Below are 24,643 nucleotides of genomic sequence, written 5' to 3'. Positions count from 1 at the left end.
CTATTTCTTTGTCCACAATTGCCTACATCAATTTGAATTGTCAGTTTGCAGAAAACATCATACAAAAAATACGCAGCTGAGATTTCGCAGCATGTACAGGATGGACAATCTTTTATCCCATGAGATACAGGAGCTGAGGAGCCGCCAAACTTAAAGCGTAACTAAACCCCTGGTCAGAGCCTAACTCCACCCACTGGCAATATTTGAAAAATGCAAGAAAAGTGGGCAGATCCCAACGGAGATAGAGGGGACAGACTAAGCTCGTACCAAGTGTGTGGTGAGATTGTAACAAGGGCGTGGTGAGCTTGAACCTGCTTACGTCACAAGGTATTTTTTGGACCCAACATCCAATAGGAAAATTCAACTGCAGTAGCCACCGTTCCACCTGAAGAGGGCAGCACTCAGACGTTTTTACACCATATATTGTAGTACTAAAACACTTTATATCCAAATGTCAAAAAACTTACTCAAATCAATGAACAGCACTAATAAAGCCCCATTCTTACAGATCATTAACTAAAAAAAGTTGCTTTAGGGTTTAGTTATGCTTTAAAGCTCCGATAACACAAGCTGTTTTTGCGTATCTGATGTTAATTTGGAGTACCTATAGAGTAGTATTACATCATTTATATCTCCAAAGAGTTGTATCAGATTTATAAAAGACAGATCAGCTTTACAGATTCTTTCTGATAACGTACAGAAAAATTCGGAAGGAGGAGTTACGAGCTGCGGGAGGAGTTACAAGCTGCGGGAGGAGCAAGTCACGAGTCATGCAACACACTGAATAACTTATGATTCACTACATGTTCGTGCCGTTTATATCAGTGTTTCTCAATCCTGGTCCTCGAGGACCCCCTTCCAAAATGTTTTAGATGTCTTTTTAATTAACACACCTGATTTAACTCATTAGCTTTTAGGGAAACATTCTGGAAGGAGGCTGATGAGTTGGTTCAGGTGTTTTAAATAAGGAGACATCTAAAACTTTCTGAAAGGGGGTCCTCGAGGACCAGGGTTGAGAAACACTGGTTTATATCATTTGGACACAAATGCAAAACTCTACTGCTACCCCGATAAACAAACTATATTGTTTCCATAAGGCTGGCTTACTTCTCCTTACATCCAAAAACACACTTCTTCTTTCGTGCCATTGTTAAGTCTTGATATAAAACATAGCTGTCGCGTGAAGTGATGCCTGTGAGTTCTAGTGTCCTCGGTTCTCGCTCTCCCGCTGATTGACGTGTGGTCGTGTTTTTCATAAAAAGATATGGCTTACCCCTAAAACGTCAGCTGGACCCTTATTTAAAAAAACTTTCCGAAACTTGTACGAACCCTGGCGAAGCGCACACACTTTGCCTATGTTTACCATAAGAAAACCAACCCTTAAGCTGTGTTAATTTGTCAAAGTGCATGAAATACCTTTGACCCCCCCCCCCTTTAAAATGTAAATAAATTAAAAATAGTGAAAAACTGTGAGACAGGGAGCTCTTTTTAACAAGCATAAGTGATATAGTTACCGAAAATTGAATTCATGGCTATTTAATCACACTTATTTAACAACACCTGAGTAAATTATTAGCATTGTCATGAGTGAACAAACATACAAGACAATAAAAAAACATGACGAATGTAGTATCAAAGTCACACCACTCGGCAGCTGTGTTTGCATGCGTCCGGGCAATTATTTCAGTCATGCAAAACTAAATTCCTATCTACTTAAATGGGAAAAGACACAAAAAAAATCACAATTAAACAACATATTTCTGACCAACAATTAAACCTGACAGATCTGACCAACCCCAGAGAATCATTAGCCTTTATTGATTGATTGGTTCTTTTAAATGAAAGGCGGGATATTGAACGTTGCAGTGTCTCCTTATAGTAATAGTCGTAATCCTTATAGTAATCTTGTTATTTTCCATATCTTTGGTTATCTCCCCAGAATGTATTCATATTGCACCCAAACATACTATAAACCATGGACACCGGGAAGGTCATGAAAATTGTTTGCTTTTCCAATCTGAAAGTTTGAAGTACTCAAGGTTATACATTTCCAACTTATATATACATAAAATAGTCTGGGCATAGTAAACATTTGAGTCGTAACTTACAGTCGTTGGCGTTGTCCAGTTCATTTCCTGCTAGTGTCTTCTGAAAGTCAAATGTCTTGAAGCGCATGTCTCTGAGCATCGACTCTACCTCATCTATCTTCTGAGCAAGTTCATTGTCATCCATCGTTTTGCTTTCATTCTGTGCTGTCAGGTTCACATGTCGTATAATGTCTGAAAAGATATGAAAATATATTGTTCACTAAATAAAACATGAAGAAATGTGACTGGCACCAGATTTCTCCAGTACTTTATGGCTTTGTATATTGGGTTTGTCTATACTACGAATACAAATAAATTCTGATTTAATATTTATATTTTTCTATGTGTACGTATGAAGTGTTATGTTGAATTGATTTTATAGCATCTCTTTTAGCTTTAGATTGTTATTGTTATTGTACCTTGCACATTTCCCATGATATCCTTGATAAAGCCGAGTAAGTCTTGTGCTCTGTTGTATGTTGAGTTGGTGCTGTCTACGACATCTGTTGCCTTCTTTTGTGTAACTGAGGCCTATAACACCAACAAACATAGATGTGAGTTAATATAGTCACACACAAACTACTTTTCAGGTATAATTGTTATATTAGTGGCATTATAATGATCACTGAAAATATATTTCCTTACCTTCTCGTCTAATTTTTTAATGTCTGAATCAGTGAGTTGAAGGTCTGCTTCAAGCATGTTGGCCCGATTTCTGCTCTCATCCAGAGTGCTGTTATAGTTTGCTATAGCATTCTGAAAAATTGATTTCTGGTTAGTTAAATATTGCACACAACAGTGTTACTCACATGTGTGTTTTTGTGTCTGACAGAGAGAGAGAGCGAGAGAGAGAGAGAAAGAAAGATAGTGAGAGACTTACAGCAATATCCTCCATGGACACATTAAGTTGGTTTAACTGAGTCCAGGCCATGGAGCTAGCATTAAGATTGGTCATCTGATCAGTAACAGACTCAAAAAGCTGATTTATTTTGTCCAGATCCGCCAGCAGAACCATCACACAGTTGTCGCATGCTACAAAACAACACAAATCATCATTCAGTAATCAACAGCAAGCTCTGTAAAATTACTGGAGAGATTAATATTAACATTATGAGGATTAATAGAAAACACATCCACACTGTCTGTACATTAATAATAATAAAAATTAACTAAATAAACCATACAAATGAATGTTTGGTATACAACACAAACCAAGGAACAAAGTGAGTTAATCAGTGAATGAGCGACAGAGTAAATCAATGAGGGAGTGAATAATTGAATCAGTGAATGAGTGAGGGAGTGAATCCATGAATGAAAAAGGGATGAATGAGTGAAACAGTGAGGAATTGTATAAGTGAGGGATTGATTAATTGAAATTAATCAGTGAATTAGTAAGGGAGTGAATCAGTGAATGAGAGAGGGGTTGAATAAGTGAATGAGTGAGGGAGTGGGCGAATCAGTGAATGAGTGAGAGTCAATCAGTGAATGAGTGAGTGAATGAATCAGTGAATGAGTGAGAGATTGAATAAGTGAGTGAGTGAATCAGTGAATAAGAGAGGGATTGAATAGGCGAGTAAGAGAATTAGTGAATTAGTAAGGAAGTGAATCAGTGAATAAGGGATGGAGTGGGTGAGTGAGTGAATCAGTGAGGACTGAATCAGTGAATGAGTGAATAAGTGAGTGAGTGAGTGAGTGAGTGAGTGAGTGAGTGAGTGAATGAATGAATTAGTGAATGAGTGAGGGACTGAATAAGTGAAAGAGTGAGTGAGTAAATCAGTGAGGAGTGAATCAGTGAATGAGAGAGAAATTGAATAAGTGAATGAGTGAGGGAGTGGGTGAATCAGTGAATGAGTGAAAGAGTGAATCAGTGAATGAGTGAGGGAATGAATGAGTGAGTGAATCAATCAGTGAATGAGTGAGAGATTGAATAAGTGAGTGAGTGAATCAGTGAATGAGATACGGATTGTATAGGTGAGTGAGTGAATCAGTGAATTAGTAAGGGAGTGAATCAGTGAATGAAGGAGGGAGTGGGAGAACCAGTGAAGTGAGAAGGGAATCAATGAATGAGAGAGTGAGTGAGTGAGTGAGTGAGTGAGTGAGTGAGTGAGTGAGTGAGTGAGTGAAAGATTAAATAAGTGAGGGAATGAATGAGTAAGTAAATGAATCAGTGAATAAGTGAGAGATTGAATAAGTGAGTGAGCGAATCAGTGAATTAGTGAGGGAGTCAATCAGTGAATGAGTGAATCAGCGAATGAGTAGGGAAGGGGATCAGTAAGTGAGTGAATCAGTGAATGAGAGAGGGATTGAATCTGTGAATGGGAGAGGGAATGAGTGAGTGAATCAGTGAATGAGTGGTGGATAGAATAATTGAGTGAGTAAGGGAGTGAGTGAGTGAAACGGTTAATGAGTGAGGGAGTGAATCAGTGAATGAGCAAGGGAATGAAAATCTGGGGGTAAATACGTAAATGACAGAGGGATTAAATAAGTGAATGAGTGAGGGAGTGAGTCAGTGATTGAGTTAGGGAGTAAGTGAATCAGTGAACGATTTAGGTAGTAAGTGAGTCAGTAAACGAGTGAGGGAGTGAGTGAATAAGTGAATGAATGAGGGAGTGAATCAATGAGTGATTTATGGAGTGAGTGAATCAGTGAATGAGTGAGGGAGTGAATTAGTGAATTAATGAGTGAATCAGTGAGTTAATCAGTGAATGAGTAAAGGAGTGTATCTGTGAATGACAGAGAGAGGGAATAAGTGAGTGAATCAGTGAATGACAGAGAGAGGGAATAATTGATTGAATCAGTGAATGAGTGATGGATTGAATAAGTGAGTGAGTAAGGGAGTGAAACAGTTAATGAGTGAGGGACTGAATCAGTGAATGAGCAAGGGAATGAAAATCTGGGGGTAAATAAGTGAATGACAGAGGGATTAAATAAGTGAATGAGTGAGGGAATGAGTCAGTGATTGAGTTAGGGAGTGAGTAAATCAGTGAACGAGTTAGGGAGTAAGTGACTCAGTAATGAGTGAGGGAGTGAGTGAATAAGTGAATAAATGAGGGAGTGAATCAATGAGTGATTTATGGAGTGAGTGAATCAGTGAATGAGTGAGGGAGTGAATTGGTGAATTAATGAGTGAATCAGTGAGTTAATCAGTGAATGAGTAAAGGAGTGTATCTGTGAATGACAGAGAGAGGGAATAAGTGAGTGAATCAGTGAATGAGTGAGAGAGGGAATAAGTGAATCAGTGAATGAGTGAGGGATTGAATAAGTGAGTGAGTAAGGGAGTGAAACAGTTAATGAGTGAGGGACTATATCAGTGAATGAGGAAGGGAATGAAAATCTGGGGGTAAATAAGTGAATGACAGAGGGATTAAATAAGTGAATGAGTGAGGGAGTGAGCAGGTGATTGAGTTAGGGAGTGAGTGAATCAGTGAACGAGTTAGGGAGTAAGTGAGTCAGTAAACGAGTGAGGGAGTGAGTAAATAAGTGAATGAATGAGGGAGTGAATCAATGAGTGATTTATGGAGTGAGTGAATCAGTGAATGAGTGAGGGAGTGAATTAGTGAATTAATGAGTGAATCAGTGAGTTAATCAGTGAATGAGTAAAGGAGTGTATCTGTGAATGACAGAGAGAGGGAATAAGTGAGTGAATCAGTGAATGACAGAGAGAGGGAATAAGTGAGTGAATCAGTGAATGGGTGAGGGATTGAATAAGTGAGTGAGTAAGGGAGTGAAACAGTTAATGAGTGAGGGACTGAATCAGTGAATGAGCAAGGGAATGAAAATCTGGGGGTAAATAAGTGAATGACAGAGGGATTAAATAAGTGAATGAGTGTATCTGTGAATGACAGAGAGAGGGAATAAGTGAGTGAATCAGTGAATGACAGAGAGAGGGAATAAGTGAGTGAATAAGTGAATGAGTCAGGGACTGAATCAGTGAATGAGCAAGGGAATGAAAATCTGGGGGTAAATAAGTGAATGAAAGAGGGATTAAATAAGTGAATGAGTGAGGGCGTGAGCAGGTGATTGAGTTAGGGAGTGAGTGAATCAGTGAACAAGTTAGGGAGTAAGTGAGTCAGTAAACGAGTGAGGGAGTGAGTGAATAAGTGAATGAATGAGGGAGTGAATCAATGAGTGATTTATGGAGTGAGTGAATCAGTGAATGAGTGAGGGAGTGAATTAGTGAATTAATGAGTGAATCAGTGAGTTAATCAGTGAATGAGTAAAGGAGTGTATCTGTGAATGACAGAGAGAGGGAATAAGTGAGTGTATCAGTGAATGAGTGGAGAGGGAATAAGTGAGTGAATCAGTGAATGAGCAAGGGAATGAAAATCTGGGGGTAAATACGTAAATGACAGAGGGATTAAATAAGTGAATGAGTGAGAGAGTGAGTCAGTGATTGAGTTAGGGAGTGAGTGAATCAGTGAACGAGTTAGGGAGTAAGTGAGTCAGTAAACGAGTGAGGGAGTGAGTGAATAAGTGAATGAATGAGGGAGTGAATCAATGAGTGATTTATGGAGTGAGTGAATCAGTGAATGAGTGAGGGAGTGAATTAGTGAATTAATGAGTGAATCAGTGAGTTAATCAGTGAATGAGTAAAGGAGTGTTTCTGTGAATGACAGAGAGAGGGAATAAGTGAGTGAATCAGTGAATGAGTGAGAGAGGGAATAAGTGAATCAGTGAATGAGTGAGGAATTGAATAAGTGAGTGAGTAAGGGAGTGAAACAGTTAATGAGTGAGGGACTGAATCAGTGAATGAGCAAGGGAAGGAAAATCTGGGGGTAAATAAGTGAATGACAGAGGGATTAAATAAGTGAATGAGTGAGTCAGTGATTGAGTTAGGGAGTGAGTGAATCAGTGAACGAGTTAGGGAGTGAGTCAGTAAACGAGTGAGGGAGTGAGTGAATAAGTGAATGAATGAGGGAGTGAATCAATGAGTGATTTATGGAGTGAGTGAATCAGTGAATGAGTGAGGGAGTGAATTAGTGAATTAATGAGTGAATCAGTGAGTTAATCAGTGAATGAGTAAAGGAGTGTATCTGAGAATGACCGAGAGAGGGAATAAGTGAGTGAATCAGTGAATGAGTGAGAGAGGGAATAAGTGAATCAGTGAATGAGTGAGGAATTGAATAAGTGAGTGAGTAAGGGAGTGAAACAGTTAATGAGTGAGGGACTGAATCAGTGAATGAGCAAGGGAAGGCAAATCTGGGGGTAAATAAGTGAATGACAGAGGGATTAAATAAGTGAATCAGTGAATGACTGAGGGAGTGAATGAGTGAGTGAATCAGTGATTGGGTTAGGGAGTAAGTGAATCATGGAATGGGTGAGGGAGTGAGTGAATGAGTGATTTATGGAGTGAGTGAATCAGTGAATGAGTGAGGGAGTGAATTAGTGAATTAATGAGTGAATCGTCGAGTTAAGAGAGCAAATGAGTGAATGCATGAGTGAGTGAAAAAATTTATGAGTAAGTGAATCAGTGAGGGAATGAATGAGAAGAAAGACTGTGAAAAAAGAATGCATCAGTCAATGGAAAAGTCAGTGAACAAGTTTGTGTGAGTAATAGGGCAGTATGAGTGAATAAGTAAATAAATAAAGGAATGAATGAGTGGATGAATGAGAGAGTGAATGTGCAAGTAAATGAGTGTGTGAATATACAGTTAGTGGTGAAGCAATACTCACGTTCACAGTACATATCTGTTCCGTGTTGCACCGGGACACTGTGTCTGTCAACACATGTGTCACACTGTTTTCCTGTTAGACCTTCTCCACAGTGACACTCTCCTGTGCGAGGATCACAGCGACTGCCCTTACAATCACACTCTACAAAAACACACACAATGACAATTAATAAACTCACTTGTGAATTTAGCAGAGTAAAATGGGCAGTGCCCATTTTCTGATCAACATCGCTGCATAGAGAAAACTGGTATAGATGTCATTGTGCATGTGTGTGTTTGCACTTACTCTTGCAGCCATTAGGACCATAGTCCCAGTACCCTGGTGCACACTGACGGCAGTTTGGTCCATTAACTCCAGACTGACAGGAACACGATCCGCTGACAGGATCACACGGCTGAACCAGTGCCGCCGCCGCATCGCAATCACACTTTTGGCAGCCAGTGCATGAATCAAACCCAAAAGCACCGTTCTGAAACAATCAACAGATATTACTATCAATACATTAAGCTGCTACACATAGAAAACAATACATGAAGATAAAGCAGATCAGCTCAAGTACCTCACAGCGGTCACACTGGGCACCTGCAACACCAGGCTTACAGTGACACTGCCCGGTGTGAGGGTCACAATGCGCAGTGCCACAGGGGGAACAGTTGCATCCTGTGTAATGTAGTTAAGGGAAAAAATGAGTCACTAAAAACTTTAAAACTATAATCTAGGTTACAGAGTGCATTATATACCGTATTTAAATGTGCTTACTGGTACAGTTCTTAGCAATGAGAGCGTCACCATAGAAACCAGGGGCACAGATTTCACAGTGCACACCGGCAGTGTTGTGCATGCAGCTCTGACACTCTCCTGTCAAAGGATGGCAGTCGCTGAACAGCATGTTGGAGTCTGAGTTTCCATTGCAGTTGCATGGTTGGCACGTACTGCCAATCACCATAGGGTTTCCATAGTAGCCAGGTGCGCACCTGTATTAGGTCGAAACATGATATTTCAAAAAAATTTGCTCTAATCTAATTGACAATAATAAATATAAAAAATACATTTGTACCTTTCACACTTGGATCCAGCATAACCAGGCATGCACAGACACTGCATAAGATTGCGTCTCTCAACACAGCGAATGGCAAAACTGGCAAGATCATAAAACATCTTTTACTATAAGAACATCTCAGGATCAGCATATTTGTCTTGTTGTCTAGTAGAAATATCTAAACAGCCGCAATAAGACTGTGCTGTGCAAACGTCTTAGGCCACCATGCTACCATTAGATTGGTTGTTTTTGAGTTGTATAGGGGTCATATATAATTATGTCTCAGTCTCTTTATTAGAATACAACCAGAAGATACAGGAAATTTGTATGTAGTATTAAAAACAGTATAAAAGTATAAGCTGAAGTGTATTTAGGGTAAACTCCCCTTCAACTTGAGCAATAGCAGGCAGCTACAGGATCTCTTAAAGGGACACTTTACTTCTTTTTAATGTGATAATTTTTCAGCTCCCCTAGAGTTAAACATTTGATTCTTACCGTTTTGGAATCTATTCAGCTGATCTCCGGGTCTGGCGCTACCACTTTAAGCATCGCTTAGCATAATCCATTGAATATGATTAGACTATTAGCATCACGCTAAAAAATAATCAGAGTTTGGATATTTTTCCTATTTAAAACTTGACTCTTCTGTAGTTACATGTACTAAGACCAACGGAAAATTAAAAGTTGCTATTTTCTAGGCAGATATGGCTAGGAATTATACTCTCATTCTGGCGTAATAATCAAGGACTTTGCTGATGTAACATGGCTGCAGCAGGCGTAGTGATATACGCACTGCCCGAAAATAGTCCCCTGCTATTGAAAGTAGTTAAGGGGACTATTTTTAATTTTCCGGCGGTCTTAGTACACAATGTAACTACAGAAGAGTCAAGTTTTAAATAGGAAAAATATCAAAACTCTTTGGTTATTTGATAGCGCGATGCTAATGGTCTAATAAGATTTAATGGATTGTGATAAGCTATGCTAAAAGTGCTAGCGCCAGACCCGGAAATCAGCTGAATGGATTCTAAAACGGTAAAAAACAAATGTTTAACTCCTTGGAGCTGGAAAATGAGCATAATTTAAAAAAAGTGGAATGTCATTTTAAACCTAAATAAAATTAAATCCTAATTTCTAATTCTAATCAGATGGCTTCAGGACTTCAGTCTCCTTAAATAAGCTCAAGATGTGTTTAGTGCCAAGAGAGGTCACACTAAATACTGACTGATGCCTGAAGAAGACATTTAGTTCTGAAAATTGTTTTGTTTTCAATTTTGTGTACATATTTCCTGTATTTTCTGTTTGTACCTCAATAAAAAGAATGAAAAATGTATATGGATGCACTTTGGACTTTGCTAAAACAACAAAGCTGGTGATGTGGCCTAAGACTTTTGCACAGTACTGTATATCTACATTAAATGGTTTATTAAAGAAGCAAACTTATATAAGAAATAAATACTAATTTAATAGATTTTTTTCTTACCCAATCGCTTTTTAAAAAAATTTTTTGGCCATTTTTGATAGACAGTATGTAAGGAGAGGACAAAAAAGTAAAGGGGGGAGAGGGGGTACAGAATCGGCAAAAGAACCTTGGGCCGACATTAAAACGTGTAAATTTTGTCCAGTTTCTGTATATTTAAACATGTAAAAATAGCCAATTGTGTAAGATAAAAAAAGTACTATAAAACGTAAAAATATTTACATACTGTATATTCTGTCTTTTTATCTTTATCTACACAATTTAGTTTCCTAAAGCTGCACTCTGTAACTTTTGCCTTTATATCGCCATCATTGTTTAAAATATAAAATTGAAGTTTTCTTTATGTACTTTCTTTATGTACCGACAAGCAAATTATATTTGCCAACCAGGATAAGGTAGAGAAACAGTTTTGAACACCGATTTCCTTGAATTTGCTTAATAACTGACTTTTAATAAAATATGTTATGGATTACAGCTTTAAACTTGAAGTAAATTAAGAAACATACTCATTTTTTTTGCAGTGGGTGTAGCATGCAATGCATGCTGGGATATCAGTATAGAAACAATTTCTCATTGAGGGTAAAGACAAAGAAGCTATAAGAAAAAGAATAGATGGACAAAAACGCAGAAACAGAAGATCACTAACTTGTTTGATGCCACCTGCATTGGGCAGGGACAGCTGGAGCAAGACACTGCATGCCCATCAATAGTGTTGTTGCCATGAAAGCCACCCTGGCACTTCTCACAATGATCTCCTGCGGTGTTGTGACGGCAATTCTGTGTATAAAAAAATTAAACATCCTGAATTTTACATTGGTTTTAAGCACATGGCCTAACTAGACATTTAAGATTTTGCTCTAATATACACATTTTTGTATTTGGGAAATCTTTGCCATGACTTAAATTACGATTCATAAATTTGCTTCCATGACTTTTAGTTAGCAGTATGTTGATTTCTATCTGATTCGGTAAGCAGAACTCACCACGCATATACCCGATCCATCCAGGCACTCATCAGAGTGACCATTACAGTTGCAGGGAACACACTTTCCAAGAAACAGTCCTTTAGTGTCCCTGTAGTAGCCTGGGGCACATTTCTGTGAGATGAGGAGATGTGTTAAAATAACATGCAATGCTCTATTGCCTATAAAACATCCATAAAAAAATCATATTGGGTTTTGTCATAGTGAAGGTCCTGGTATGCTTGAAGAAAAATGAAAAAAAAAAACAACAACAAAAAAACAAGCAGATGTAACATCATCTGGCCAACACAAAGGTGCAGTGTTAATTTTGATAGGAAGAAGGAATTAGAACAGGTTTCAAATGCATGTTGTGTGTTAAAGCACGCTACCTGACAGGAATCTCCCAGGTAGTTTCCTGGACAAAGACAAATCTCAACATTGTTGGCATGGCGACCGGATGGCAGGTTTTCGGCCCCCTCCAGCAAAGCGGCACGGAGCGACACCGACTGGGCAGATTGAGAATGAAGCGCTCTGATCTGCAGGGACTCCAGGGCCACCAACACCATCATCAGCTCCTCACGGGACACGGAGTTACCCGTCTGAGCATGCCTGAAGCTCTCCTGCAATGACAGACAGGATGCTGAAATTATAAGCACTGAGCACTTGTGGAAGCGTTTGGTCTTCATGTACAGACATGTATAGAATCCTGTACAAACAGTACTTTGACAGGGTGGTCTTCAAGAAAAAAAAAACAAGTCAAAGGAACAATAGATGCTTTGAATATTTCCGCTTGTGGATAGATAGTGTATGATGTTGTTTCGTGGCATGTGGTTATCTACTCACCTCAACCAGATGGACAATTCCTTCATGGGGATCTTCAGGGGAAGGATATTCCCTCTCCATATACACCAGAGTCATCTGATTTCCCTGTACACACACATACACACATTAACTTATCATAAACTCTTTCATTTTGCATCTAAAGGAACATATTGTTGACTTTAACTGTGTTTATTTATCTATACATTTTATATACAAACATATTTTAGAGATTCACTGTTTTCTGTCTGACTATCCCTCTTCATGTCTGTCTTTCTGTCTGTCTGTCTGTCTATCTATCTACATATCTATCTATCTTTCTATCTATCTATCTATCTATCTATCTACCTGTATGTCTATCTACATGTCTGTCTGTCTGTTTACCTGTCAGTCTGTCTTCTATCTATATACATGTCATTTTGTCTGTCTGTCTGTCTGTCTGTCTGTATCTATCTATCTATCTATCTATCTATCTATCTATCTATCTATCTATCTATCTATCTATCTATCTATCTATCTATCTATCTATCTATCTATCTATCTACGTGTCTGTCTGTTTGTTTACCTGTCAGTCTGTTTGTCAGTCTGTCTGCCTATCTACCTACATATCAGTCTGCCTACATGTCTGTCAGTTTGATTGTCTGTCTGTCTGTCTGTTTACCTGTCAGTCTGTCTTCTATCTATATACATGTAATTTTGTCTGTCTGTCTGTCTGTGTCTATCTATCTATCTATCTATCTATCTATCTATCTATCTATCTATCTATCTATCTATCTATCTATCTATCTATCTATCTATCTATCTATCTATCTATCTATCTATCTATCTATCTATCTATCTACGTGTCTGTCTGTCTGTTTACCTGTCAGTCTGTCTGCATATCTATCTATCGGCCTGTCTGCCTGTCTGTCTGTTTACCTGTCAGTCAGTCTGTCTGTCTATATACATGTCATTTTGTCTGTCTGTCTGTCTGTCTGTCTGTCTGTCTGTGTCCATCCATCCGTCTGTCTGTCTGTCTGTCTGTCTGTCTGTTTACCTGTTAGTCTGTCTGCCTGCCTAACTGTTTGTTTGTCTGTCCGCCTATCTATCTACATGTCAGTCTGCCTACATGTCTGTCTGTCTGTCTGTCTATATACCTGTCTATCTATCTATCTATCTATCTATCTATCTATCTATCTATCTATCTATCTATCTATCTATCTATCTATCTATCTATCTATCTATCTATCTATCTATCTATCTATCTATCTATCTATCTATCTATCTATCTATCTATCAACCTGTCTGTCTATCTATCTATCAACCTGTCTGTCTATCTATCTACCTGTCTGTAAGTCTGTCTAACTGTTTGTTAGTACCTGTGGGTCTACTTGTCAGTCTGTCTGTCTGCCTAACTGTTTGTCTGTCTGTCTATCTACCTGTCTGTCTACCTCTCTGTTTCTCTGTCTGTCTATCTATCTATCAACCTGTCTATCTGTTTACCTGTCAGTCTGTCTGTCTGTCTACCTGTCTGTCTGTCTATCTATTTAACTATCTATCAACCTGTCTGTCTGTCTGTCTGTCTACATGACAGTCTGTCTGTCTGTCTACATGTCAGTCTGTCTGTCTGTCTGTCTGTCTATTTATTTAACTATCTATCAACCTGTCTGTCTGTCTGTCTACATGTCAGTCTGTCTGCCTGCCTAACTGTTTGTCTATCTATCTATCTATCTATCAATTTATCTATTAGTTGCTTAGAAATCATATCGCAATTGTTTTTAAATACTTTTCAGTAGGTGAACCTACAGTCAGGTACAGTACCTTAAGTATAACATCAGGACGAGAGGTCTCTGCCGGGAGAAAAGCATCACCCCGCATCGTCTGCGTGTGCAAGCGGTAGCGAATATATCCTCCGTAAGACGATACCTGCATGCAAAATTAAAAGCAGCTTACAGGCAGGTTAATACAAGATTATATGTGTAGTCAAAGCCATTTTAAATAAACCAGTGTTTGATCAGATATTGTGCATCAAAGACATTTAGCACCAGACCAAACATTGTGTGTCTCCACTTATCAGACCAAACTGTGCGTGTCCTCCACATTATAATGTGGAGCTGTGTTTGTCTGACCCTTATGATGCCTAAAGCTTTATTGTGAACAGTCTGTCTGGCCCCTTACTGTCTGAGCCATAGATAACAAAAGTGTTTAACCCACAACACCATAAATTTGGTTGAAACCCATCTCACAGCAGCTGCAATGACACCAAAGACAAAGCATAGGAAGTGTCTACAGAAGATCAGATGCCTTAAGCCTCTGTACCAAGTTACTGACTAAAGTGATGACTAACAAAGTTTTAATAGTTCTTAGAGATGCTATCTGTTTAGTAAGCACACACGTTCTTCTGTATATGATGATGTATGGATTTGAACAGATCGTGTTTTGATGCACAGACTCACTTTATCACCGAGGTAAGCGCTGGGAGCGAGCCAATGGAGTTCCTGTGAGACGTCAGGTACGTCACTGAGATCGGCCTCTATCAGCTCTTGATCGTTGTGCACAGATACAGGCACTTCCTGTCTATCACTTCTTAACAGCACCCAACCACGCATATCCATGATCTGTAACAAGTTATTTTACATGATTGGGTGCAAAATGATTTATAGACTACCTAATTTGCATGAGGTTAAATGAAAATATGCGTCATGTATAATGTGCACCTCATTCCTGCGTTTATCAGAACTTTGGCAACGGTCTGTAGCTCCAAAGCAGAAACACTTGGTGCAGCCTTTGGTGTTAGTGGGGTCCAGGTGGAACGTTCCCAGTTTGCACCGGTCACAGCGAGATCCCTCCACATTTTCCTGAGAGAGAGAGTGAGTTCATTAATATAATTGTTTGTTTCATTACTTAGACGTTAAAGTAACAGGCCTAATGGTATAAGGTATAAATAAGATAAAAATGGACAAATCACCTTGCATAAACAGTGTCCGGAGAAGGGGTCACACACTTCTTTCTCAGTTCCCGCCTCATTGCAGTTACACGGTCTACAGTTTGGATACCCATAGAAACCCGGGGCACACTTGTCACACTGACGCCCGACGACATTGTTTTTGCATCTGGGGAGAGAACAATGCATTAAAATTTTTGTAAATGATATGACGTATTTTGACTATCCGTCCGAGAAACATGATCAATCAAGCTTTAAAGGATTAGTTCATATTCGTAAAAAAAAATCCAGATAATTTACTTAATTTACCACCATGTCATCCAAAATGTTGATGTCTTTCCTTGTTCAGTCGAGAAGAAACCATGTTTCCTGAGGAAAACATTTCAGGATCTTTCCCATTTCAATGGACCCCAATGGACCCCAACACTTAACAGTTTTAATGCAGTTCAAAATTGCAGTTTCAACGCAGTTTCAAAGGACTCTAAACGATCCCAAACGAGGCACAAGGGTCTTATCTAGCGAAACGATTGTCATTTTTGCAAGAAAAATTTAAAATATGCACTTTTAAACCATCACGTCAAGAGGTCATGGATGACGTTTGCGAAACTACCGCCCCAGTGTTTACAAGTGAGGAGAAAGAGGACTGTTCAGACATTGTTGTATGTGGAATGATACTAATTAATGTCTTTGTGTCAGTTTATTGTTTAAAATGGTCCGCAAATGTGCGTTTCATATATGTAACACGTGGCCTTTCTACGTCACTACGCAAATATGTGAGGTCGCGCTGACTCGTCACACAGCTGGAGGAAGAAGAGAAGTTGTGGTTTAAAAGTGCATCTTTTTAATTTTTCTTGCCAAAAATGACAATCGTTTAGCTGGATAAGACCCTTATGCCTCGTTTGAGATCATTTAGAGTCCTTTGAAATTGCAATTTTAAACTGCATTAAAACTGTTAAGTGTTGGGGTCCATTAAAGTCCATTAAAATGAGAAAAATCCTGGAATGTTTTCCTCAAAAAACATAATTTCTTTTCGACTGAACAAAGAAAGACATCAACATTTTGCATGACATGGTGGTAAGTAAATAATCTGGATTTGTTTTATTGACTAATCCTTTAAAGGCGGAGTCCACGATGTTTGAAAAACGCGTTGGAAAAGGAGACGGGCCGACTACCAAAACACACTTATAGCCAATCAAATCAAATCAAATGCCGGTTTGCGTATGTGTGGGGCGGGTCTATCAACAGAAGGTCCAGATTCTATTGGGGTAGGGGCGTGTTTGTTTAGGTGATTTCAAATATCAACATTGGCTTTCAAACATCTTGGACTCCGCCTTTAAGGTTTCGTTTAATTCAGAGCCCATAGCACCATGTCAGTGCCAACTGCAGCTGTGAGTGAGCCTACTGCCATACTGACATGTTTCTGGTCTCTGATATATATACTGTGTCATGTCTGGGCAGAATCAACAAGCTTTCACAGTCAAGTGGAAATGTGACTATGGAATGTGACAGTGTACTGTGGAATTACACAGCAACAAACTGGGAAAAGCAAGACAGGAATTCCTTGCCATGATTGGGATCCCCTTAACCCCAACATATTTGAGTTTGAATTTCAATCCAAAAAGAAAGTTGTATTCATCCATAAATATTGTCTAATATTTTCAACATATATTTTCAAGACTATTTTAAGTTAATGTGAACTCAATGCATGACTGCATCAACAGTCATAATAAAGCAGCAGCTGTAACATCATCAGTTTGTCTATGTATGAACATGCTGCTTCCAAGTTTGGAACTCTGGTGTGTTTCCAAAATCCTGATCATATAAAAATAATCTCTTGACCCTAACAGATCCTCAGCCCTCTGTGTTACAGGGTCCGTATGGAGACTGTATCAAATAGTGGATAAACAGCAAAGAAGAAGATAAAGAAAGAGATTATGATGTGTAAATTGTGAGAACTTGTGACATTATCGCATAGTGAAGGCATGAATAGAGAGATTCAGAGCAGATCATGTTTAGCTCGGACTGTGATGGAAAATTCCTCCCTTTGAATGTTAAACATGGTCTAATGAGGGAACATTTCTCCACTTTATCCTTATATAGACACTATTTTTGTGAAGAGAGATAGCAGTTAATAATAACAGCCCTTTAGGCAGCGCTTCACAAAAAAGTGATCAGTTATGTTGTCTCCCTTGCAATCCAAAAGTGTAAACAAAAAGATGCATTCTTTACAATAGAGCAGAAACGCAGCAGTATTTATTTTCTGTCAGAATTGTGAAGTTTTTCTTTGGCAGACAGACCAAATACGGATCCTGAAATTTAAATGATGTGTAAGTAAGTAGTGTTGGCAGTATGTGTGTTGTGTACCTGCACTGGCCGTTGTTTGTGTCACAGGTGATGTCCTGTGAGGTGATTCCAGGTCTGGAGCAGTTACACATCTCACACCCCACCAGAGGATGACAGCCAAATGTCTGGGGCTGACAGGTGACACAGTCTGGCTCCAGGGTTCGTGGAGGACAGATACATTCACCAGTGATGGGCTCACATAGACGTGTACCACAGTTACATGCTGGAGAGGAAAGAATATCATCAATCCATCCAACCAACCAACCAACCAAACATCTAATTTCTTATGCATCTATCCATCCATCAATTCATCCACTTGCATCCACCTATCCTCCCACACATTTAGCCTATATTCCCCCATTCGTCCACTCATCCATCCATCCAACCAACCACTTACCAATCCATTCATCCATTCATCCAACCAACCACCTATCCAATTTCTCATCTATTCATTTACCTATCCATCCACCCAATCATCCATCCATCTACCCATCCAACGATCCTCCCATCCAGTTAGCATATATTCATCCACCCACCTATCCACTCACCACCCATTCAATTTCTTATCTATTAATCTACATAGCCCTCCAGGCAATCATCCATCCATCCACCTATCCCCCCCATTTAATTAGCTTATATCTACCCATCCATCCACTCATCCATCTACCCCTACTCATTCAACCAACCAGTCACCTATCCACTCACCAACCTATTCATCCACCCATTCATCTACTTGTTTATTTTTCCATCTATCTATCCTTCATCTATTTTTTCATCTATCTAGCCATTCACTTTTACATTGGACTATTTATCCATCCACTCATCCAACCACCCACCAACTCATCTATCTATCTATCCATACACTTATTCAAACACCCACCAACCTATACAGCCAGCCACTCACCCATCCATCTGCTCCATCCATTCATTTATTCAAACTTCCATACATTTATTCAATCATCCTTCGATCCATTCAACCATCTATCCACACATTAAACCATCCATTTCTCCATTCATAATTCAAACTTTCACCCATTTATTCAACCATCCATCCAATAAATGCAACCATCCATCTATCCATTCAACCATTCATTCATTTAATCATCCATTCACACATTAAACCATCTATCCCTCCATTCATCCATCCATCCATCCATCCAGCCAACCATCCATACATTTATTCATCCATCCTTCCATCCATTTATTCAACCATACGTCCATTCAACCATCCATCCCTCAATCTATCCATCATCAATTCAACCATCCATTTATTCATCCATCCATTCAACCATTCATCCACACACACATTAAACCATCTATCCATCCATTTATTCATCCATCTATCCATCCAACCACCTATTCCACCATCCATCCACACATTAAACCATCCACTCATCCAACCAACCACCAACTAATCTATCCATCCATACACTTATCCAAACACTCACCAACCTATACATCCACCAGCTTCCTCATCCATCTAATCCATCCATTCATCTATTCAAACTTCCATCCATCCATTCAACCATCTATCCACACATTTAACCATCCATCCATCCATTTATCCACTCATCCAACCAACTAATCTATTCATCCATACACTTATCCAAACACTCACCAACCTATACATCCACCAGCTTACTCATCCATCTACTCCATCCATTCATCTATTCAAACTTCCATCCATTTATTTAAATATCCATCCATTCAACCATCTATCCACACATTAAACCGTCCATCCATTCATTTATCCACTCATCCAACCAACTAATCTATCCATCCATTTACTTATACAAACACCACCAACCTATACATCCAGCAGCTTACTCATCCATCTACTCCATCCATTCATCTATTCAAACTTCAATCCATTTATTTAAATATCCGTACATCCAACCATTCATCCACACATTAAATCATCCCTCCAATTATTTATTTATCCCTCCATTCATTCATTCATCCATCCATCCATCTCCCCATTCATCCATTTATTCATCCATCCATCCATTCAACCATCTATCCACACAATAAACCATCCATCTATCCATTAATTCGTCCATCCAACCAACCACCCATTCAGCCCTCCATACATCTTTTTGTTGATACTCACGTCTGCAGTTGGGGAAGCCGTAGTAGCCTGTGGCACACTGAGAACAGTCTCGGCCAATCACGTTGGGTTTGCATCGGCACTGTCCACCAAAGGTCTCGCAAGTGTCGCTCTCTGCGCCCACCTCATGACAGCCGCAGGGCACAGCACCGTTATTAAAGAATGAGGACAGAGACGCAGCAGAGCTACGGCAGAATGGAGACGCTGTGGAAGGACTGAAATGAGAGAGAAAAAAGTAAAGATTAATAACAACACACACTAGAACATTTAAACAGCGCATGTGCTTCCATATGTACAGATATCTTACTTGATATAAAAGCTGTTTTGTCCACAGTTGCTGATAAAGTCATAGGATTTGTCCAGAAGTTCCTCTGACAAAAAGCTGGAGCTGTAACTGCTCTCCGGTACCACCAGAACATAGTCCTAAAATGTACAACAGGCATCCCAATGTCATCAACATGAATATCAATTCACAAGCACATAGCATTTCTAATTGACAATAAGGGCTATCGTAGAGAGAGATGTGATTTATCAGTACACTTATTCAGGGTTCCCACTCTTTTCTTGAAAAGATTTTCCAGGACATTTTCAGGACATTTTCAGCTGCTACAGTGTGAGTCAAGTTATCACAACTTAGGCTGGGTAGTAGTGATAGTATCATATCATCATTGCTGATATCAGTTTAAAAATCCAAACTCTCACAGTCAAGCTGTATTCGCAATCAGTCACTAACGTTAGAAAATATTAACTATTATCGGACTTCTAAATTAATTGCATCTGCTCGCACCAAGGCACATTACGCATCTGGTATAGCATAAACTGATGAGTTATGTGTTTTTGACTCTAAATTATTTTGATTTATCCTATCTTTGTAATTGTTTTGTCAATTATATTGCTGAAATGGATAGACCTTTTGTAAAGCTAAATGTGTTTAAATGCAAAATCCATTTAGCCTACTGGTGTATGAAATGGATCTGAAGTATATCATATATCCCAAGCTTTGGAGAAGCTTTGCTATTTTCTACAATTGTACCTTATATTTTGTACATTTAACCAGATTGCTTAAAATGTTTATTCATTTTATTCATAGACACTTTTTCTAGCCATTCCCTGAACTGGGGGTTTTCCTTTCACTCAGTTTTGAATTTGCTCTGTCTTCCTGACATCGTCACTAACTCCTGCCTATAAAGGACAACAGAAATTTGAAAGTCTAAAACTACTTATATTGACTGATTACTGAAATTAGGCCTACTTTTCATACCTTAGCATTTTCATATCTTTCATATTCTATTAGGGGTGTGACGAGGCACTAAATCCACGAGACGAGACACGAGATTGGGTTCACGAGAACGAGATGAGATTTTTACATTTTTTTTAAGAAATCCTCAATGATAAAATAAATGATTGGGAAACTGAAATCACATTATTTTGAAATGTTTTAACTAATCTAGGACTGTCCCTAACAATTATTTTGCTAACTGATAATGAAGTCATTTGATATTTTTGGTAATAAAATAATAACCTTTAACATTACATAATAATGACAATGCAATAATAATTCGTCCAAATAAAGTATCAAAACTAGTAAACACATTTATATAGCCTAAAAAAACAGAATTATGTACTATAACAAATGCCTACAGGGGGCGGTAAATGACCCACTTCAGATACTTTAATTTTAAACGGATGCTTTTAGCCAAACAACGTTTAAATCCATTTAAATCTTTAATATTTGTCCAATTCTTTACAGTAGAAATGATACTTACTTTAAAAAGCAAACGCAGTAAAACACAGAATATAATGCATTTAATTTATGACGTATGCAGTCTACAAATGCAACCTCTGGATGCAGCATTTTGTATAAGAAACGGCCAGCATTTGACCTCCCCGAGAAATCTTGTGACATAATTAATTTCGCGATACATATTTAATCGCACGAGATCTCGTCACACCCCTATATTTTATGTATTATACTTACTGTACAGAACACATTATTTTTTCACTTAGACTTCGACTCGAATGCTTTCACAGTGAATCCTTACGTGTAACGGTTCACATTTACCAAAAGCTGGCAGGTACACACACACGTACACACACACACACATACACACACACATACACACACACGTACACACACACATTACCTTTTTAAGCCCAACTGCAGCAAATGGGGAACGGGGTACAGAGAGTGAGGCAGAGCAGTGTCATTGAGTAGAGCGGTGCTGAGGCAGAGGGGAGGAGGAGAGGGACGGGAATGTTACGTTGTAGGTTCAGTAGACTTGTTATTCTCTACTTTTCTACAATGATTAGCTGAAACTGCTTCACCATGCTGCTGAATCGTGTTGTCAGACAGGAGTACCGCACGTGCATATTTGCCACAGAACTCACATGTCCGTAGTTTAGAGGGGCAAGTCCTACCAGCGTACTATGTCGTCAAATTGCGCACTTGCTACGCAAACGCGTACATTGGCAGGTATGTGTCACGTGGGGCGGTGTGCTGGCTACATGCGGAAATGAAGGAAGAAAGCGCTCCAGCCCAATATTACACATTAAAGGCAGGTCAAAACAGACATTCATGCATAACATTTTTAACCCGTTTGCGTTCATCCTACCAGGAGGGAAAATAATTTTCCAGGACAACGCAAGCGTTTCCAGGACATTTGACGTTTCCCCCCATTTTTTATGTGTTTTCCAGTACTGGAAAATTGGCCTTTCATTTTCCAGGTTTTCCAGGTTTTCCAGGACGCGTGGGAACCCTGTTATTTCAGTGATATCTGTCAGGTACATGCTTTAAGTGCTGACAGACACTCACCAGCCACAATGTCCTTTTGTCTGGTACACGCAGGGTCACAATGACCTCATGGTCAGTCACATCCAGAATAATCTGGTTCTCTGACATAACAACACTACGACAACCATAGGCATGTGGACAGTATGATGTGTTGACATGACCTACAACAAAAAATAAGAGCATGAAAACAGTGGCACTAAGAAACACCTGCTAAAAAAGCCCTGACTGTGTGTGCGCATTTGCTCACCCTGCCAAATGCGTCCTCCGTTGATGTACACCTGGAGGTTGTAGGTTGGGTGCAAGGGCTGATGATAGTGCAAAATGAAGACATAACGACCCAATGTGTGCACACGTGTCGAATACACCACTGCATTCTGGGAAATCAAAGACATGACAATTAGGTGATTTACTGAAAATGACATCATCAAAAGTATAGCATGCAGTGATGTGTACCTGACTAGAGTCCAGTAACATGTGTTCATTGTTATCAGCTGCATTTGGTGGTACGGAGGTTGAGGGTCTGTCTCCGTAGAATGAGGGGTCCGGGGCTGAAGCCAAAACTGGCTCGGGCACAGAGGAGGCCTGACCCTCCTTCAGAACCAGAGACTGAGGAGGATCCTGGAAGCGAGACGGGATACAGGAACCACTGAAGGATAGGGAAAACACAGGAGGTTTTAGAGGAGCATAATACCTACAGTATATAGACTACATACTTAGGACGTTAAGTATGTGTCCAGACGTATGTGTAATCATTCACCTATCTGGAGAAAAGTGTCCATGTGTGCTAATGCAGTGAACTTTGGGCTTCAGGTACTCCATGGTGAACTCAGCACGTGGGATGAGGAACACTTTGTGCTGGAGAGGACATCAAACAAATACAGATGTAAATTATACATGTTTGTGATAGAGACACTTTGCTTTTAATGGTAGCGAGCAGAGAAATCCTCTCACCAGGAAGAAACTGCTTATGTCTGCCATGAGCTGGATATCAGCTTCAGTGGAGAGAGTGAAAACCGCCACACGATTCATGTCGTCTACAGACACGGCGCGACACAGGAAACTACAAACACATAACAATTAGGCAACTCAACAATGACATGGAAATACAGGATTATATGTGCTCTTTAAAAATAAATGTCATGTACTATCTTGACTCCAACGTTCAAAAGATATTCTGCCTTAAAAACAGTTAAAGAGACACTTCACTTTTTTAAAAATAGGCGTATTTTCCAGTTCCCCTAGAGTTAAACACTTGAGTTTTACCGTTTTGAAATCCATTCAGCCACTCTCCGGGTCTGGCGGTACCACTTTTGGCATAGCTTAGCATAATCCATTGAATCTGATTAGACCACTAGCATCGCGCTTAAAAATGACCAAAGAGTTTCAATATTTTTCCTATTTAAAACTTGACTCTTCTGTAGTTACATCATGTGCTAAGAGCGACGGAAAATTAAAAGTTGTGATTTTTTTATAATAATCAAGGACTTTGCTGCCGTAACATGGCTGCAGCAGGCGCAATGATATTACACAGCACCCGAAAATAGTCCCCTTGGTAACTTTCAATAGCTGGGGACTATTTTTGGGCACTGCGTAATATCATTGCACCTGCTGCACCCGTGTTACGGCAGCAAAGTCCAAAAAAAGTTTCAAAAAAGTGGAGTGTCCCTAAAAAGCTTATATGCATCAATGCGCGCATGCACATACGGGTGTTTCTCGTGAAACTAGACTTATTAGGTGTCATGAAACATTTTGATAAAAAAAGTAAATGCAAAGTAAGGGCTCAGTCACACCAAAAGCGCATTAAACGCTTGCAAACGCAAGGCGCGACGCACTGCCTTTATTAAAAAAGAGCAGTGCAGCGCGGCTTTTCATATTGCTAAGCAACCACCGAGTCAGCTGTCTTGTCAATCAAATATTGAAGCGTGAGCGCTCTTTTGCTGTTAACTGTCATATTAGCAGAAACTTTAAAAAGAGGGCGCTTGCTCTGACCTTGTTTGAGGATAAGAGGAGCACAAACACGCAAGAGAGAGTGAGCGAGTGGAGTCCGGTTCTTCAAAGCAACTGTAAACTTCCCTCGCCACAACGTAAGGCCCGCCTCTCCCCTCATTCGATTGGACAATGGAAGACGCGAATGACGTCAGGCGCTCCTCCGCTCTCAGCGCTCCTTCAAAAACGCGTGCGCGGCAGGCGGCAGAAAACCGCAAGGCGCTCGGCGCGCATAAACAGCGCGCAAACGCGCCCTGCCCATAGAATATCATTCAAAAAAGGCGCCTGCAACTGCCATAAACGCTTTTGGTGTGACTGAGCCCTAAGAGTATCAAAATAAGAAGCATACAGTTACAAACATCTCTTCATGTACTATTTTGCAAATGATTTCAAATGACATCATACAAACCAATTTTTTTTTCCACATTTAAGGGGA

General features: G+C 39.5%; 1 protein-coding gene across 1 annotated transcript in view; it reads right to left on the bottom strand.

Moving 5' to 3' along the window:
- Positions 1 to 24,643, bottom strand: part of lama5 (laminin, alpha 5) — a 104,852-nt gene that overhangs the window by 25,639 nt on the left and 54,570 nt on the right. The window contains exons 28-52 of the mRNA XM_073875035.1: positions 23,173 to 23,281; positions 22,979 to 23,076; positions 22,675 to 22,867; positions 22,469 to 22,595; positions 22,243 to 22,382; positions 19,738 to 19,853; positions 19,434 to 19,645; positions 17,345 to 17,546; positions 15,005 to 15,149; positions 14,754 to 14,894; positions 14,493 to 14,654; positions 13,858 to 13,962; positions 12,082 to 12,165; positions 11,628 to 11,858; positions 11,260 to 11,373; positions 10,923 to 11,053; positions 8,818 to 8,898; positions 8,520 to 8,734; positions 8,320 to 8,420; positions 8,046 to 8,229; positions 7,761 to 7,901; positions 2,968 to 3,119; positions 2,733 to 2,843; positions 2,507 to 2,618; positions 2,109 to 2,279 (exon numbers count right to left, since the gene is read on the bottom strand). Coding sequence (XP_073731136.1) covers positions 2,109 to 2,279; positions 2,507 to 2,618; positions 2,733 to 2,843; positions 2,968 to 3,119; positions 7,761 to 7,901; positions 8,046 to 8,229; positions 8,320 to 8,420; positions 8,520 to 8,734; positions 8,818 to 8,898; positions 10,923 to 11,053; positions 11,260 to 11,373; positions 11,628 to 11,858; positions 12,082 to 12,165; positions 13,858 to 13,962; positions 14,493 to 14,654; positions 14,754 to 14,894; positions 15,005 to 15,149; positions 17,345 to 17,546; positions 19,434 to 19,645; positions 19,738 to 19,853; positions 22,243 to 22,382; positions 22,469 to 22,595; positions 22,675 to 22,867; positions 22,979 to 23,076; positions 23,173 to 23,281 — 3,578 coding nt within the window. The remainder of the gene's footprint in view (positions 1 to 2,108; positions 2,280 to 2,506; positions 2,619 to 2,732; positions 2,844 to 2,967; positions 3,120 to 7,760; positions 7,902 to 8,045; positions 8,230 to 8,319; positions 8,421 to 8,519; positions 8,735 to 8,817; positions 8,899 to 10,922; positions 11,054 to 11,259; positions 11,374 to 11,627; positions 11,859 to 12,081; positions 12,166 to 13,857; positions 13,963 to 14,492; positions 14,655 to 14,753; positions 14,895 to 15,004; positions 15,150 to 17,344; positions 17,547 to 19,433; positions 19,646 to 19,737; positions 19,854 to 22,242; positions 22,383 to 22,468; positions 22,596 to 22,674; positions 22,868 to 22,978; positions 23,077 to 23,172; positions 23,282 to 24,643) is intronic.

The sequence above is a fragment of the Misgurnus anguillicaudatus genome, chromosome 13, assembly GCF_027580225.2.
Source record: "Misgurnus anguillicaudatus chromosome 13, ASM2758022v2, whole genome shotgun sequence".
Lineage (NCBI taxonomy): Eukaryota > Metazoa > Chordata > Actinopteri > Cypriniformes > Cobitidae > Misgurnus > Misgurnus anguillicaudatus.
This window is presented reverse-complemented; position numbering and strand designations above follow the sequence as displayed.